Source organism: Sus scrofa, chromosome 12 (genome assembly GCF_054392235.1).
Source record: "Sus scrofa isolate SSC_HxYL_T2T_F1_AM1 chromosome 12, Sscrofa_HxYL_maternal_Yorkshire_Landrace_v2.0, whole genome shotgun sequence".
NCBI lineage: Eukaryota > Metazoa > Chordata > Mammalia > Artiodactyla > Suidae > Sus > Sus scrofa.
Window position 1 is genome coordinate 54378287 of NC_139394.1, and position 16066 is coordinate 54394352.

Below are 16066 nucleotides of genomic sequence, written 5' to 3' on the forward strand. Positions count from 1 at the left end.
GTTCAGAGCGGTGGAGGCCAGGTCAGCCAGCCTTACAGCCAAAGCTGTCACAGTTCACCCCCGAATAAGCCTACCCCAAGTCTCAGCAAAGACCCCTGGTGAATCCAGTACTGTTTATTGGGCACAATATGGGGGGCAGCTTCTTGCTGCCCCATTTCCACAGTAACCGAAGTAAGGCTGGTTCCCTTATTAAATGTAGTTCCCAGATATGAATTAGTAAGCTAAATTCAAAAGTTGAACTGGCATCTCCAAAGAGTAAGATAAAAACGCTTTGTATCAAAGTTGTGACTAAAAAAATACAAAAGTTAAACCCACGGGCATAGAGGAAAATGGCAATCCTGAGAACTGCCCTGAAATGTCAGCCTCGAACCTCATCTAAATCCTGTAAGCAGGTGAACCCCAGGGAGGCCAGCGCCCCTTGGTTGGGGTGCGATGGGTGAGCAGTGAGCCTGCCTGGCTTCTGTCCGGGCAAACCTTGGTAGTGTCTCTGGCAGTGTGAGTCGGTCCTCACTGGGGAACGTGGCAGGGGGTGTGGGGCACAGGGCACGGGGCACAGGCACTGTAGGGCTGAGACACGGGGCAGGGGCAGGACCATGCCCCTGAGTTTCCCAGCGGTGTGGTGCCCTCAAGTAGTGGGGGGTGGGAGGGCTCCTCGCCTGGGCACGGTTGTGGCCAAGCAGCAGGGTTTGGGGGCTGAGTCTGTGGTCATCATAGACTGATTCAAACTGGGCTCCAGGCCCTCGTTGCTAATCCTGTGTCCAAGGGAAAGAGCTCGGGCCCGTGGTGGGAGAGAAGGAAGGCTGGGTCAGGCCCCTGGGACCAGCTCTTGCCGCTCCGAGTCGGGGCCCAGCCATCAGAAGCCAGGACAAGGGACAGACAGAGCGTGGAGGTGGTGTCACTGCACAGAGGCGGGCAGGCGGGCAGGGACCTTGGCAGCTGCTAGGACAGCATGGACTGCTGCACCGCCTTCTGCAGCGACTGCCGCGTCACCAGCAGCCGCACCACCTCCTCCGAGCGCTTGGTGAGCCGCTTCCGGGCCTGGTCGTGCGTGACCATGGTCATGTCCCAGCCGTTCACCTGGCCCAGGGAGAGAATGCAGCCCCCTCAGCTCGCCGCCCTCTGGGATCTGCAAGCAGGACGGGCTGCGGGGGGAACTGAGTCACCCAAGCTGACGCCCCAGATCTGGGGACACCAAGCGCCACCACACACAGGAAAGAGGGCTATGCCAGCATAGGCTCCGGAGCGGCTTTGGTGAGTCTCCCAGGTGCCCGGGGAGGCAGGCAGGGGCAGCCCCACACCCCCAAACGCACCCCACGTGCTTTAAACCCTCTGGCCCAAGCCTTGTTTTCCTCCTTTGGGATGTCTGTTACCTGCATGATCTTGTCCCCGATCTGCAGCCCGGCAATTTCCGCTGGGCCTCCTTCAGATACCCGCGTGACATAAATGCCCTGAAAAATAGGCCCCCCAAGTCAAGCACTGGGGTCACAGGACCGGCCTCTTATCCATAGAGCAAAGCCCAGCATGGCATACTCTTAGCTGTCCATGTGTCCACAGCCAGCACCCCCCAGCACAGGCTGTGCCAAGACAGCCAAGGGGGCAGCGGGGCAGCCCCACAGACGCTCCAGCCTCTGTCTGAGCAGGCTTCCTAGTACTGGGAGGGCTGGCAGGCCCTCTCCCCACCCCACCCCTCCTCACTCCCACCAGATCATGTCTTGGACCTTTTTAAAGAGGACTGCTTGCGAGAGATGAGGTCAGCTCCTTCCACAAAGGCCCAGGAAGCAGAGACCCACCATCTCAGGCCTCTGTGCCCCACGGAGAGGTCCCCAGACCCCCTCACCTTGTCTGTCTTATCTTCTGAGAAAGGATTCTGAGAGGGATCCTGGTCAATTCCACCTCCAATGCTGAAGCCCAGGATTAAGTTCTCACCTTGACGCAGCTTATGAATTTCAACTCTTTGCTAGCAAAGATAAAAAACGAGTTGGGGGCGAGTGGGTGTAGAGAATGTGGCCTGTGTCTCCAGCAGCAGCCTCAGGCAGCTGGGTAGGCTCGGAGCCATGCCACAGAGGTGGGGCCCAGGATCTCCTGCAGGAAGCCAGCTATTCACCAGCCTGGGAGGCTGGGGGGTTAAGGCTCAGAACTCAGCCACACCAACCCACCCACACAACCCTTCTCCCTAACCTCTCCCAGCTTCCTACGTCACAGGTACCAGCCTTCTTAACACAGACTAAGCCCCTCCTGGCTCTTGAGCCAGGATGCTGTGGCTGTTCCGGATGGGGTCTTTGTCCCAGGGGAGGGAACACAGGGGCAAGAGGGGTCAAGCTCTGAACAAAACATGTAGGCACCTTGCTGAGGCCAGCTCAGATTGCTAAGCCAGCCCTGTTGAGGGTGAGACAGGAGATGCTTTAGAACAGCGGGGATCAGACTTGCACAGAAGGGAGGAAGAGCTGTCCTGGCCAAGAGAACAGGAGCAGAGGCTCGAAGGTGCTGTGGCTACATTTCCTTGAGACGGGAGTGTATGGCACAGGACCAGAACCGGGAGGCGAGGTAAGGCTGAGGCGAGATGCATTAGACTGGTGAGTGCAGGGCCAGGAGACCAGCCTAAGGGACAGGACATCTCCCTAAGCCCCGGGGCCCTGCTATTGTGCAGTGTAGGAGGTGGATGCAGGGCCCAGGGCACCCTCACCACACGGTGAGATTGTGGACCCCAACGGTGCCAGGCTCCTTTCAAAGCCCTCAGCAGGCACCTTCCAGACCAGATGACCACCCCACACCCCCCAAAGTTGAGAGTTTTAACAGGAAGAAGGAAAAAACAAAGTAAAAGGCAACTGCATGTGACCTGATCTGGATCTGAGGGGCTTCATGAAGGAGGGGCCGTTTGTACCAGGCCTTGGGCTGACCAGGAGTTTGGCCACCTGACCTTGATTTTGGACCCACTGGAGCTCCCAGGAGTTGGGGAGTAGGGCTGACGGTAGATCATGGTCAGGTTTGATGCTGAAACGACCACCCAGGCAGTAAGGCAACAGATGTCTCACAGAGGTGGGACATCTCCGGATGGCCCATCATGCAGAGGCGGCAAGGGGAGCACCCAGCCAGCCATCTGGCCCCGCCTGGCTGAACACAACCATCTCCCAGATGTGGATCCCAGAGAAGGAGCATGTTGAGCTGGAGAACCAAGAGCTGTCCAGGTAGGTGTCCAGAAGGTGGACGAACCTATGGACCCAGAGTTCAGCGAAGAGGCCAAATGGTTTTAACACTGTCACAGCGTTAAGTATGTGGGAGAGGGCCTGGGGTAGGGAGGAGCCTCTTCCACCCCATCCCGGATCCAGGACACAGGAGGGAGAAGCCAGGCCCCACCCACCATATTCAAACATGTTCCTAGAGAAGAACCAGGGGGTCATGGTCCTAAAACTTAGAGGAAGGCCCAGGGGCCAGGAGAGACATGTGAGAAAGGGGAGCAGGAAGCATGACACCTGAGGCCTGCAGGACCTAGGTCCTCGTGTGTAAGAGTGTGAGCTCCTCCAGGCCTGCTCCACCTCTGGGGACACCTCTGACCCATCTCCAAGGTCTGGACTGGGAGACAAGGCCCCATCACTGACCTCCTGGGTGAGGTCAGGGAGGCTCCTGCCTCTTTGGTTCCCCACCTGCACTCCCTTTTTTCTAGCTAAAGAGCAAACCTGACCCCTTCTCTCTGGGGCAGCTAGAAGGCTGGAAAAGCCAAGCCGGTGCAGCCAGGGTGAAGCTGAGGACAGCTGTCAGCAGTCCAGGCCTGAGCTGGTGTGCTAAGCTCACCCTCACATGGCAGCTTTATCAGTGGCTCCCTGGTCACACCACCTGGCTGCTGGAGTCCCCAACACGCCCATCTGGATACTGCAGCCAGTGGCAGGGCCCTTAGGGCTACGACTTCCATCTGACCCATTCCTTGCCCAGCAGGCATTTCTGCTCAGAGATCTGGGTCCTTCTTGAAGCCTTCTTTACATGGCTGGGCATGGCCAGACATCTCTCTGGGACTCAATTTCCCCACCTCAGCCATGGAATGGGTCTCCAGGCCCCATCCAGCTGTGACATTGGCGTCTGAGTCTAATGTCCCAACTTCTCTGCCTATTCTCATAGCACTTGGCACCCAAGATGAACCAAGAGGGCAACCAGGGGCCTGAGCCGACCCCGAAGGGTCTCCTCAGGCCCCAAGTGCCAGGAGGGTGACCTGGGCTTTGCCCCAAGAGTTGTTTGGGGATCCAGGGAAAGTTCGGAGCGGGATCAAGTCAGTTGTATGAGCCTTCACTCTGGACCGACTGACTGTGCGTCCGAGAAGGCAAGGCTAGATGGGAGGGGTTGTAGGACTGTTACTCAGGCTCCGGCTACCTCCACCCGCAAGTCTTGGGCGGCGGCGCCGGCTGGAGCGGAGGAAGCACTTCCTCATTCCAGAGGCTGCGACTCATGGACTTTGGATCCGGCGCCCGCCCCCCGCGGCTACCCAGCTGGGGACACAGGCCTGGGAAGGGGACGCTTCCTAGACTCCCACAGCCGGGGCCTTTTCCCTCAGTAAGAAGAGTCCAGAGCGGCGGCGGCGGCGAGCAGGATCTGGCCTTGATCCCGGGTCTTCAGGAAGCTCGTGGGTCCCAGCCACCTCTTGCCTGGCTGGGGAAGACCACGGCTCCTGTCCCGCAGAGCGGGAACCGGAGCTCTGGCTGCGGGTTTGCAGGAGTCCCGGGTTCGACGCTTTGTCAACCTGTTTGGTGTATCAATTTACCTATCTGCAAAGTGGGGGCAAGCCAAAACTAGGAAGAGCCCGAGCGAGCGCACTCACCACCACGGCGGTGACCGGCTGGCCCGGAATGTAGGACATCTCGACCCCAATCTGGAAGCCAAGCGCCGCTCCCCGAAGCCTGCAGCGAGAATCCCGGTGGCCGCGCCCTCTCTGGTTAACAAAGGCTGCACGGCCCAGCCCGCCCCCTTATGAATAGTTAACAAGACTCCAGCGAATCACCTGCCGGAGCGCTGTCCGGCTCTCGGAAGTTCCCGTGCGTGCGTAGAAAAGCGGGGAAGTGGGTGGTGCGTGCTTGAGGCGTCCTCAGTGCGTGCGCCAGAGGCGGAGGGGGGGCGGGGAGCGAGGCCTTGGCGCGTGCGCAGCCTGGGCCTTCCCAGCATCCTCTGCGCAAGATGGCGTCGCGGGAGTCCCTGCTCTAGGCTGTCTGAGGGAACGTCGAGTGACTACCTCCGCCGCCGCGTTCCAGGTAAGTGGCCGAGTCTAGGCGGGAAATGCAGCTATGCGGCCAGCCGTCCCGAACCCTCAGCTTTCTCAGCGTTTTTCGAAGGTCCGAGACGCTGGGGGCGGGGAGGTGGTGCGAAGTCTTGGCAGCCCTAGGGAAAGGGGCGGCGTGAACCCAACTCGCCAGGCTCTGGGCGCTACTTGTAACGTGGTTCTCTCCGCAGCCCCGCGTTGCTTCGGGAGAAAGCAGAGGCCGAGTCCGGGTGGGTGCGATGGCCGCTGTGGTGGTCAAGCGGGAAGGGCCGCCGTTCATCAGTGAGGCCGCTGTGCGGGGCAACGCCGCCGTCCTGGATTACTGCCGGACCTCGGTGTCGGCGCTGTCGGGGGCCACGGCCGGCATCCTCGGCCTCACCGGCCTGTACGGTTTCATCTTCTACCTGCTCGCCTCCATCCTGCTCTCTTTGCTCTTAATTCTCAAGGCGGGAAGGAGGTGGAACAAATATTTTAAGTCGCGAAGACCTCTCTTTACAGGAGGTCTCATTGGAGGCCTCTTCACCTACGTCCTGTTCTGGACATTCCTCTACGGCATGGTGCACGTCTACTGAAAGGAGGGCAGGGATGACTTCTTTTTGAAAAGCAGATTGGGAGGACGGTTGCCGGAAATTAACAGCGTGTAGACTTACCTAGTTTTTAAATTGTTGGATTCGCTGCTTGTTCTGTAACGTTATGAATAATTTATATCTGAAGACGAAGAGCCTGTACTGTTCTTCAGATTAAATGAAGCGTGAGACCCTTTGTGGAGTTTTTTTCCTACCTTAAAGCGCCGCGCTCCGCGTCCCCGTCCCCCCGTCCCCCCCCCCCTTCCCGCCGCTGTGGGTGCAGAATCGCCGGGTTTTGACTCTGGGAGAGCTCTCTGACTGCGCCTTAGCTTTCTTTCATTTCCTTGCATTGACACATGGGCTATTCGCAGAGGGGTCAATAAGGCCTAAATAAGAGAACTTATTAACATCCCGAGAACTAATAACAGTCAATACTTATTAAGTGTGCTCTATATACCAGGCATTGTACTGCGCACCTTTCACACTCATTTCTTTTTCTTTTTTTTTTTTTTTGCTTTTATTAGGGCCGCACCTGTGGCATATGGAAGTTGCCAGGCTAGGGGTCGAATCAGAGCTGCAGCTGCCGACCTACCTCACAGCCACAGCAACTTGGGATCTGATCCGCATCTCTGACCTGCACCACAGCTCATGGCAGTGCCTGGATCCTTAACCCACTGAGCGAGGCCAGGGATTGAACAGGCATCCTGGTAGATACTAGTTGGGTTTGTTACCGCTGAGCCACAATGGGAACTCCTACACTCAATCTCATTCTAGCAGTATTCTTATGCAGTAGATTGATTCTTAGCCCCCACTGATGAATCTGAGGCTCAGAGAAGTTAAATACCTCTACCATAGGAGGCATAGCTAGGAAAAGGCAGAGCCAGGATTTCAGTGTAGGTCTTTTAATTGCCCGTACTGAATTATTTGAGTATATCTTTTCAGAGCCCAGTCTTCCCTCCCACTAACCACACCTTTCAGTTGTGAGTGGTGTCGTTTCAGTTCCATTTCACCAAGTCAGAGCTAGCTGTTGTTTCCATTTAAAAAATAAGTAAGTTCAGGGAGTTCTCATTGTAGCTCAGCAGTAACAAACCCAGCTAGTGTCCATGAGGACTCAGGTTCCGATCCCTGGCCTCACTCGGTTAAAGAATCTGGCGTTGCCATGAGCTGTGATGTAGATCTCAGGTGCGGCTGGGATCTGGCATTACTGTAGCTATGGCGTAGGCTGGCAGCTGCAGCTCTGATTTGACCCCTAGCCTGGGAGCTTCCATATACTGCAGGTGTGGCCCTAAAAAGAAAAAAAAAAAAAAAAAAAAAAGGAAAAAAAGAGGTAAATTCAAGTTCTTTTGTGGTGCAGCCAGTTAAGGATCTGACGTTATCACTACTCAGGTGGCTGCTATTGTGCGGTTTCGATCCCTGGCCCTGGAACTTCAACGTGCCATGAGTGTGGCCAAAAAGAAAAAAAGAGAAATAAATTCAAGCTCTTTCTTCTAGACTGTGTCTAGTGAAGATTAAACAGACAATGGTTAAGCTAAACTTTGGGCTTGTCTAGAGTGTAAATGCCTCTGTCTCTATGTTAATCCATGATCCCTTCTTGTCAGGAGGATTATTTTAGAATAAAGTGCATACATTTAATTGAGAAATAAAATATGGTAGTAGAGTTAAGTAATGAGCATTTGCTTGTGGAATGTATAGTCTTAACTGGGAAGACTAGTAATACTTGTTTTCACAAATATTCAAATTATGGTAAGTGCTATGAAGAGCGTACACAGAAGCCCCAGACCTAGCTGGGCCGGGGGGTGGGGGGTAGCATCTTTAAAGAAACAACATTACGATTGAGATCACTTTATTAACAGTCAAGTGTGGAGGGAGTTACTTGCAAGAAAATACATATGTGAGGGCCATTGGGAAGGATAGCTTTTGGCCTGTGTCTTTAGAGTTAAGAGGCCCTGGGATAGACCCAGTGGGGGGTTTTGTTAAGAAACTTGAGTCCACTCACCCTGTGCAATAAAGAGACTCTACAAACACCGTTCACGAAAGTGCAGAGTTTTTTGTTTGTTTTTGCAGGCAGTGAACAAGGGGACCAGGCAGCTAGTGCTCAAAAGGCCCAAATGGCCGATTGCTTTCAGCGAAAGGTTTTTTTAAGACAGGGTGAGGGTTGCAGGTTCATGACCAGCTGTAGACATTGTTGTGATTGGTTGCTGGTGAGGTAACCAGGAGTCAGCATCATCAGCCTTCAGATTGGAACCGGCCTAGGATCTACATACTAGTGGGCAAGCATACAGTTAATTTCTTCCACCTGGTTTCATATTTGTAAAATAGCTTTAAAGACATGGCTCAGAATGTTATCCATAGCCCCTGAGGAGGAGCCAGAGGTCCTTAACTTTTGTTTTTTTGGGTTTTTTGTTTGTTTGGGGTTTTGGGGGGGTTTTTTGTCTTTTGTCTTTTCAAGGCCACACCCGCGGCATATGGACGTTCCCAGGCTAGGGGTCCAGTCAGAACTACAGCTGTCAGCCTACACCACAGCCACAGCAATGCAGGATCCAAGCCGTGTCTGCAACCTACACCACAGCTCACAGTAACACCAGATCCTTAAACCACTTAGCGAGGCCAGGGATTGAACCCGAAACCTCATGATTCCTAGTCGGATTCACTAACCACCGTGCCACCACAGGAACTCTTTTTTTTTCCTTAACTTTGTTTAATGGCTCAGCTGTCATTATTATTATTATTTTGTTTTGCTTGATTGTTTTCCTTTCTGTATTTTCTCACTTTTCTCATTAAATTTATTCTTGAGAACTCAGGGAAGGGCTAGGAGGCACAGGTTTTCTACAGACAGAGGCAGGTGGAAGACATTGCCTCCTGAGAAGGCCTCATAGGGTCTTGCTCACTTATGGTTTGGCTTTGATACTAATAGCAAACCTTTGAAAGTTTTGTTTGTTGAATTGTTTTATAGGTGATTTATAATGTACTGTTAATTCTCTTGCACAGCAAACTGACCCGGTTTTGCATATATATATGCATTCTTTTTCTCACGTTATTGTCTATCATGTTCAGTCACAAGTGATCATAGTTCCCTGTGCTATCCAGCAGAATCTTATGGCTTATCCATTCCAAATGCAATAGTTTACATCTACTGACCCCAAACTCCCTGTCCCTTCCACACTCTACCCTTTCCTCTTGGCAACCACAAGTCTGTTCTCTATGTCCATAAGTTTCTTTTCTGTAGATAATGTTCATTTGTGCCCTCTATTGGATTCCAGATATAAGCCATGTCATGGGGTATTTGTCTTTCTCCTTCTGATTTACTTCATTTAGTATGAGAGTCTCTAGATCCATCCATGTTGCTGCAAATGGCATTTTTTGTTGTTGTTGTTCTCCTTTAGGGCTGAGTAGTAGTCCATTGTATATATGTACCACGTCTTCTTAATCCACTCATCTGTGGATGGACTTTTAGGTTGTTTCCGTGTCTTGGCTATTGTGAATAGTGCTGCACTGAACATAGGGGTGCATGTATCTTTTTCCTTTTTTTAATTTAGTTTCTTTTTTTTTCAATTACTCAATGAATTTTATTACATTTATGGTTGTACAACGATCACAACCAAATTGTATAGTCTTTCCATCCCAAACCCCCAGCGCATCCCCCCACCTTCAACCTGTCTCCTTTGTAAACCGTAAGTTTTTCAAAGTCTGTGACTCAGTATCTGTTCTGCAGAGAAGTTCATTGTGTCCTTTTTTTTAAGATTCCACATGTAAGTGATAGCATTTGATGTTGATGTCTCACTGTCTGACTGACTTAGCATGATAATTTCTAGGTCCATCCATGTTGCTGCAAATGCTGTTATTTCTTTCCTTTTAATGGCTGAGTAATACTCCATTGTGTGGGAGTTCCCTTCATGGCTCAGTGGTTAATGAACCCCACTAGGATCCATGAGGTTTCGGGTTTGATCCCTGGCCTTGCTCGGTGGGTTAAGGATCCTGCGTTGCTGTGAGCTGTGGTGTGGGTCACAAACCCAGCTCGGATCCCTCATTGCTGTGGCTGTGGTGTAGGCTGGCAGCTGTAGCTCTGATTTGACCCCTAGCTTGGAAACTTCCATATGCTGTGGGTGCAGCCCTAAAAAAAGCTGTATATATGCATTGTTTATGTGTACCATATCTTATCCACTCCTCTGTCCATGGACATTTAGGTTGTTTCCATGTCTTGGCTATTGTATAGAGTGCTGCAGTGAACATTGGAGTACATGTATCTTTTCAAGTCATGGTTTTCTCTGGATAGATGCCCAGGAGTAGGATTGCTGGATCAAATGGTAATTCTATTTTTAGTTTCCTGAGGAATCTCCACACTGTTTTTCCACAGTGGTTGCACCAGTTTACATTCCCACCAACGGTGTAATAGAGTTCCCTTTTCTCCACACCCTCTCCAGCATTTATTGTTGGCAGACTTTTTGATGATGGCCATTCTGGCCAGCGTAAGGTGGTACCTCATAGTGGTTTTGATTTGCATTTATCTAATAATTAGTGATGTGGAACATCTTTTCATGTGTTTTTTTGGCCGTCTGTATGTCTTCTTCAGGGAATTGTGTGTTTAGATCTTCTGCCTTTTTGTGTGTGTGTGTGTCTTTTTAGGGGTGCACCCACAGCATATGGAGGTTCTCAGGCTAGGGGTCTAATCAGAGCTGTTGCCACCACTGAGCAAGTCCAGGGATCGAACCCACAACTTCATGGTTCCTAGTCGGATGTGTTTCCACTGCGCCACAATGGGAACTCCCTTCTGCCCATTTTTTGATGGGGTTGTTTGTTTTTTTGGTATTGAACTGCAGAAGATATTGATAAATTTTGGAAATTAATCCCTTGGTAGTCGCTTCATTTGCAAATATTTTCTCCCGTTGCGTGGGTTGTCTTTTTGTAGGGTTTCCTTTGCTGTGCAGAAACTTTTAAGTTTAAGTCCCATTTATTTATTTTTGTTTTTATTGTCATTACTCTAGGAGGTGGATCTGAGAAGATATTGCTGTGGTTTATGTCGGAGAGTGGCCTGTGTTTTCCTCTTAAGAATTTAATAGTGTCTGGTCTTATATTTAGGTCTTTAATCCATTTGGAGTTTATTTTTGTGTATGTTGTTAGGAAGTGTTCTGATTTCATTCTTTTACATGTGGCTATCCAGTTTTCCCAGCACCACTTATTGAACAGGCTGTCTTTCTCCATTGTATATTCTTGCCTCCTTTGTCATAGATTAGTTGACTGTAGGTGCATGGGTTTAATTCTGGGCTTTCTATCCTGTTCCACTGATCTATATTTCTGTCTTTGTGCCAGCACCACATAGTTTTGATGACTGTAGCTTTGTGGTATAGTCTGAAGTCAGAGAGCCTGATTCCTCCAGCTCCATTTTTCTTTCTCAGGATGTCTGGCTATTCTGGGTCTTTTGTGCTTCCAAACAAACTTTAAAATATTTTGTTCTAGTCTGTAAAAAATGTCCTTGGTAATTTGAAAGGGTTATGTTGAATCTGTAGATTGCTTAAGGTAGTATAATCATTTTGATAATATTGATTCTTCCAATCCAAGTGCATGGTATGTCTTTCCATCTGTTTATGTCATCTTGATTTCTTTCATCAGTGTCTTACAGTTTTCAGAGTATGGGTCTTTTGTTTCTTTAGGTAGGTTTATTCTTAAGTATTTTATTCTTTTTGATGTGATGGTAAATGGGATCGTTTCCCTAATTTCTCTTTCTCATCCTTCATTCTTAGTATATTTCTTTGTTGTGGTTGATTTCTGTGTATTAATTTTGTATCCTGTGGCTTTGCCAAATTCATTGCTGAGCTCTTAACAGTTTTCTGGTAGTGTCTTTAGGATTTTCTAGGTATAATATCATGTCATCTGCAAATAGTGATAGTTTTACTTCTTCCTTTCCAATTTGGATTCCTTTACTTCTTTTCTCTGGTTGCCGTGGCTAGGACTTCCAAAACTATGTTGAATTGTAGTCTCAAGAGCAGACATCCTGGTCTTTTTCCTGATCTCAGTGGGAATTATTTCAGCTTTTCACCACTGAGAATGATGTTAGCTCTGAGTTTGGCATATATGGCCTTTATTATGTTGAGGTAGGTTCCCTCTATGCTCACTTTCGAAGGGTTTTTATCAGAAATGGGTGTTGGATTTTGTCAAAGGCTTTTTCTGCATCTATTGAGAAGATTATATGGTTTTTATTCTTCAGTTTGTTAATATGGTATATCACACTGATTGATTTGCAGATATTGAAGAATCCTTGCATCCCTGGGATAAATCCCACTTGATCATGATGTACAATCCTTTTAATGTATTGTTGGATTCAGTTTGCTAGTATTTTGTTGAGGATTTCTGCATCTATGTTCATCAGTGAAATTGGCCCATAGTTTTCTTTTTTTGTGATATCTTTGTCTGGTTTTGATATCCGGGTGATGGTGGCCTCATAGAATGAGTTTGGGAGTGTTCCTTTGTAATTTTTTGGAATAGTTTCAGAAGGATAGGTGTTAGCTCTTCTCTAAATGTTTGATAGAATTCGCCTGTGAAGCCATCTAGTCCTGGACTTTGGTTTGTTTAAAGTTTTTTAATCACAGTTTCAATTTCAGTACTTGTGATTGGTCCATTCATCTTTTCTATTTTGTCTTGATTTAGTCTTGGAAGATTGTACTTTTCTAAGAATTTGTCCATTTCTTCTAGGTTTTCCATATTTTTATTGGCATATAGTTGCATATAGTAGTCTCTTATGATCCTTTGTATTTCTGTGATGTCTTTTGTAACTTCTCCTTTTTCATTTCTCATTTTATTGATTTGAGTCCTCTCTTTTTTTCTTGCTAAGTCTGGCTAAGAGTTTATCAATTTTATTGATCTTTTCAAAGAACCAGCTTTTCGTTTCATTGATCTTTTCTGTGGTTTTCTTCATTTCTCTTTCATTGGTTTCTGCTCTGATCTTTATGATTTCTTTCCTTCTACTAACTTTAGACCTTGCCTGTTCTCTCTGTAGCTGCTTTAGATGTAAAGTTAGGTTGTTTATTTGACCTTTTTCTTGTTTCCTCAGGTAGGCTTGTATTGCTATAAACTTCCCTCTTAGAACTGCTTTTGCTGTATCCCAAAGGTTTTGGAGTGTTGTGTCTTTGTTGTCATTTGCTTCTAGGTATTTTTTAATTTCCTCTTTGATTTCTTCAGTGACCCATTGGTTATCTGGTAGCATGTTGTTTAGTCTCCACGTGTTTGTGGGGGTTTTTTACAGTTCTTTTTCTTGTTGTTGGTTTCCAGTCATACAGCATTGTGGTCGGAAAAGATGCTTGATATGATTTCAGTTTTCTTATCAATTCTAGAGAATGTTCCCTGTGTATTTGAAAAGAATGTGTATTCTGCTGCTTTTGGATGGAATGCCCTATAAATATCTGTTAAGTCCATCTGGTCTTATGCTTCACCTAGGGCCTGTGTTTCCTTCTTGATTTTCTGTCTGGATGATCTGTCCATTGCTGTAAGTAGGGTGTTAAAGTCCCCTGCTATTGCCGTGTTATTGTCAGTTTCTCCTTTTAAGGTTGTTAGCAGTTGCCTTATATATTGAAGTGAGCCTATGTTGGGAGCATATGTATTTACAATTGTTATATCTTTTTGGATTGATCCTTTGGTCATTATGTAATGTCCTTCCTTGTCCCTTATAATATTCTTTATTTTAAGGTCTGATTTGTCTGATAATGAGCATCACTACGCCAGCTTTCTTTTGATTCCCGTTTGCATGGAATATTTTCTTCCATCCTCTCTCTTTCAGTTTGTAAGTGTCCCTAGAAGTGAAGTGGGTCTCTTGAAGACAGCATATATATGGGTCCTGTTTTTGTATCCATTCAGCCAGTCTGTCTTTTGGTTGGGGCATTTAGTCTCTTTACATTTAAGGTAATTACTGATATTACACGCTATTGCCATTTTGCTAACTATTTTGCATTTATTTTTGTTACTCTTTTTTTTTTCCCTTCTATTGTTCTCTCCTCTTGTGGTTTGATGACTATCTTTAGTGTTGTATTTGAGTTGATTTTTCTTATTCCTGTGTGTATCAGTTGTAGATTTTTGGTTTGCAGTTACCCTGAAGTTTTGATATAGGCATGCGTATACATATATATATATGAGATTGTTTTAAATTGTTGGTCTCTTAATTGCAAGTGCATCTCCACTGTCCTTCCTGCATTTGTACCCTCCTCACGATTTCTGATTTTGTAGCATATTTGTGAGTGGATGATTTCTTACCTTTACTGTATATATATGCCTTTACTGGTGAGCCTTGTCATTTTGTTTCTTTTCTTTTCTGCCTTGAGAGGTTCCTTTAGCATTTGTCGTAAAGCTGGTTTAGTGTTGCTGAGTTCTGCTGGTTTTGCTTACCCTGTAAAGCTTTTGATTTCTCCTTCAAATCTGAATGAGAACCTTGCTGGGTAAAGTAATCTTGATTGGGGGTTTTTTCCTTTCATCGCTTTAGGTATATCATGTTACTTCCTCTGGCCTGCAGGGTTTCTGCTGAAAAATCTGCCAGTAACCTTATTGGGGTTCCCTTGTATGTTGTTTGTTTCTTTTCCCTAGCTGCTTTCAGTATTTTCTCTTCATCTTTAATTTTGGCTGGTTTGATTAATATGTGTCTCAGGGTGATCCTCCTTGGGTTTATTTTATGTGTTTCTCATTGTGCTTCCTGGATTTGAGTGAGTGGTTCCTTTCCCATGTTAGGAAAGCTTTCATCTATTGTCTCTTCGAATATTTTTTCTGTCCCTTTCTCTCTTCTTCTGGCATCCCTGTATTATGGATGTTGGTGCATTTAATGTTGTCTCAGAGTTCTGTTAGACTGTCTTCATTTCTTTCCAATCTTTTTTCTCTTTTCTGTTCCACATCAGTGATTTCCACTAGTCTGTCCACCTTGCTTATTTGTTCTGCCTCCTGCATTCTGCTGTTTGTTGTTTTTGATGAATTTTTTATTTCAGTTATTGTATTTTGCATTTCTGCTTGCTTAAGTTTTAAACCTTGTATTTCTTTGCTCACTGTTTGCTATAAATTATCAATCTTTGCCTCCAGTTTATTTCTGATGTCTTGCATCATCTTCAGCACCATCGGTCTAAAGTCTTTTTCCTGGAGGCTGATAATCTCCAGATCACTTAGCTGTTTTTCTGGGAGTTTTTCTTGCTCCCTTATCTGAGTTATAGTTCTCTGCCTTTTCATTTTTATAGGTTTTTGGTGTGGGCTCCTTTTTGGAGACAATAGATTTGTAGCCTCTCTTACCTCTGATGTCTGCCCCCCTTGTGGCTAAAGTTAGTATGGGGGCTTGCTGTGGCCTACCTGATGGGAGGGACTGGTGCCTGCCCAGCCCACTGGTAGGTGGGGTTGATTCCTATCCCTCCAGTAGGTGGGGCTTTGTGTCTGGGTGAGATTAGAGGAAGCTGTGTGCCTGGGGAGGTCTCTGACAGCCTGTTTACTGATGGGTGGGGCCAAATTTTCCCAAAATGGCCACCTCTAGAGGAACACATGTTGATGAATATTCCTGAGAGCTTTGCCTCCAATGTCCTTCCCCCACAGCAGGCCACAGTTACCCCTTCTTTTCCCAGGAGATCCTCTAAGAACTGCAGTCAGGTCTAACCCGGATTCCTATGGAGTCTCTGCTTTGCCCTGGGACCCAGTGCATGTGAAAGCCTGTGTGCGCCTTTCAAGAATGGGGTCTCCGGAGTTCCCGTCGTGGCGCAGTGGTTAATGAATCCAACTAGGAACCATGAGGTGGGTTAAGGATCCGGCGTTTCTGTGAGCTGTGGTGTAGGTTGCAGACGTGGCTCAGATCTCATGTTGCTGTGGCTGTGGTGTAAGCTGGAGGCTACAGCTCTGATTCGACCCCTAGCCTGGGAACCTCCATATGCCACGGGAGTGGCCCTAGAAAAGGCAAAAAGACAAAAAAAAAAAAAAGAATGGGGTCTCCGTTTCCCCCAGTCCTGTGGAGCTTCTGCACACAAGCCCCACTGGCCTTTAATGCCACATGCTCTAGGGGCTCTTTCTCCCAATACCAGATCCCCAGCCATGGGGACCAGACATGGGGCTCAGAACTCTCACTCCTGTAGGTGAGTCTCTGTGATATAGTTACTTTCCAGTCTGTGGGCTTCCCACCCGGGAGTTACTGGATTGCTTGTATCATGTAATCACTCCTCCTACCTCTTGATGTGGCTTCCACTTTGTCTTCTGGAGTAGGATATCTTTTTTAACGTTTCCAGTCCATTTGATTGAAGGTTGTTCAGAATTTGGTTAT

General features: G+C 47.8%; 2 protein-coding genes across 2 annotated transcripts; one reads left to right on the top strand and one right to left on the bottom strand.

Moving 5' to 3' along the window:
* Positions 1 to 98: 98 nt before the first annotated feature.
* Positions 99 to 4897, bottom strand: TAX1BP3 (Tax1 binding protein 3). Its single transcript, XM_003131848.4, has 4 exons — positions 4805 to 4897; positions 1838 to 1957; positions 1371 to 1448; positions 99 to 1077 (listed from the first exon to the last, which is right to left on the bottom strand). The coding sequence occupies exons 1-4, from the start codon at positions 4841 to 4843 to the stop codon at positions 940 to 942; spliced, it is 375 nt and encodes a 124-aa protein (XP_003131896.1). The 5' UTR covers positions 4844 to 4897; the 3' UTR covers positions 99 to 939.
* A 249-nt stretch (positions 4898 to 5146) lies between these two features.
* On the top strand, positions 5147 to 6001 carry EMC6 (ER membrane protein complex subunit 6). Its single transcript, XM_005669120.4, has 2 exons — positions 5147 to 5231; positions 5431 to 6001. The coding sequence occupies exon 2, from the start codon at positions 5479 to 5481 to the stop codon at positions 5809 to 5811; it is 333 nt and encodes a 110-aa protein (XP_005669177.1). The 5' UTR covers positions 5147 to 5231; positions 5431 to 5478; the 3' UTR covers positions 5812 to 6001.
* Positions 6002 to 16066: the final 10065 nt, after the last annotated feature.

Coding starts and splice junctions, on each gene's coding strand:
- TAX1BP3 (XM_003131848.4), bottom strand. CDS start 4,843: ATGTCCTACATTCCGGGCCAGCCGGTCACCGCCGTGGTG. Junction 1,958..4,804: donor AGCCGGTCACCGCCGTGGTG/GTGAGTGCGCTC, acceptor TATCTTTGCTAG/CAAAGAGTTGAAATTCATAA. Junction 1,449..1,837: donor CAGAAGATAAGACAGACAAG/GTGAGGGGGTCT, acceptor CCTATTTTTCAG/GGCATTTATGTCACGCGGGT.
- EMC6 (XM_005669120.4), top strand. CDS start 5,479: ATGGCCGCTGTGGTGGTCAAGCGGGAAGGGCCGCCGTTCATCAGTGAG.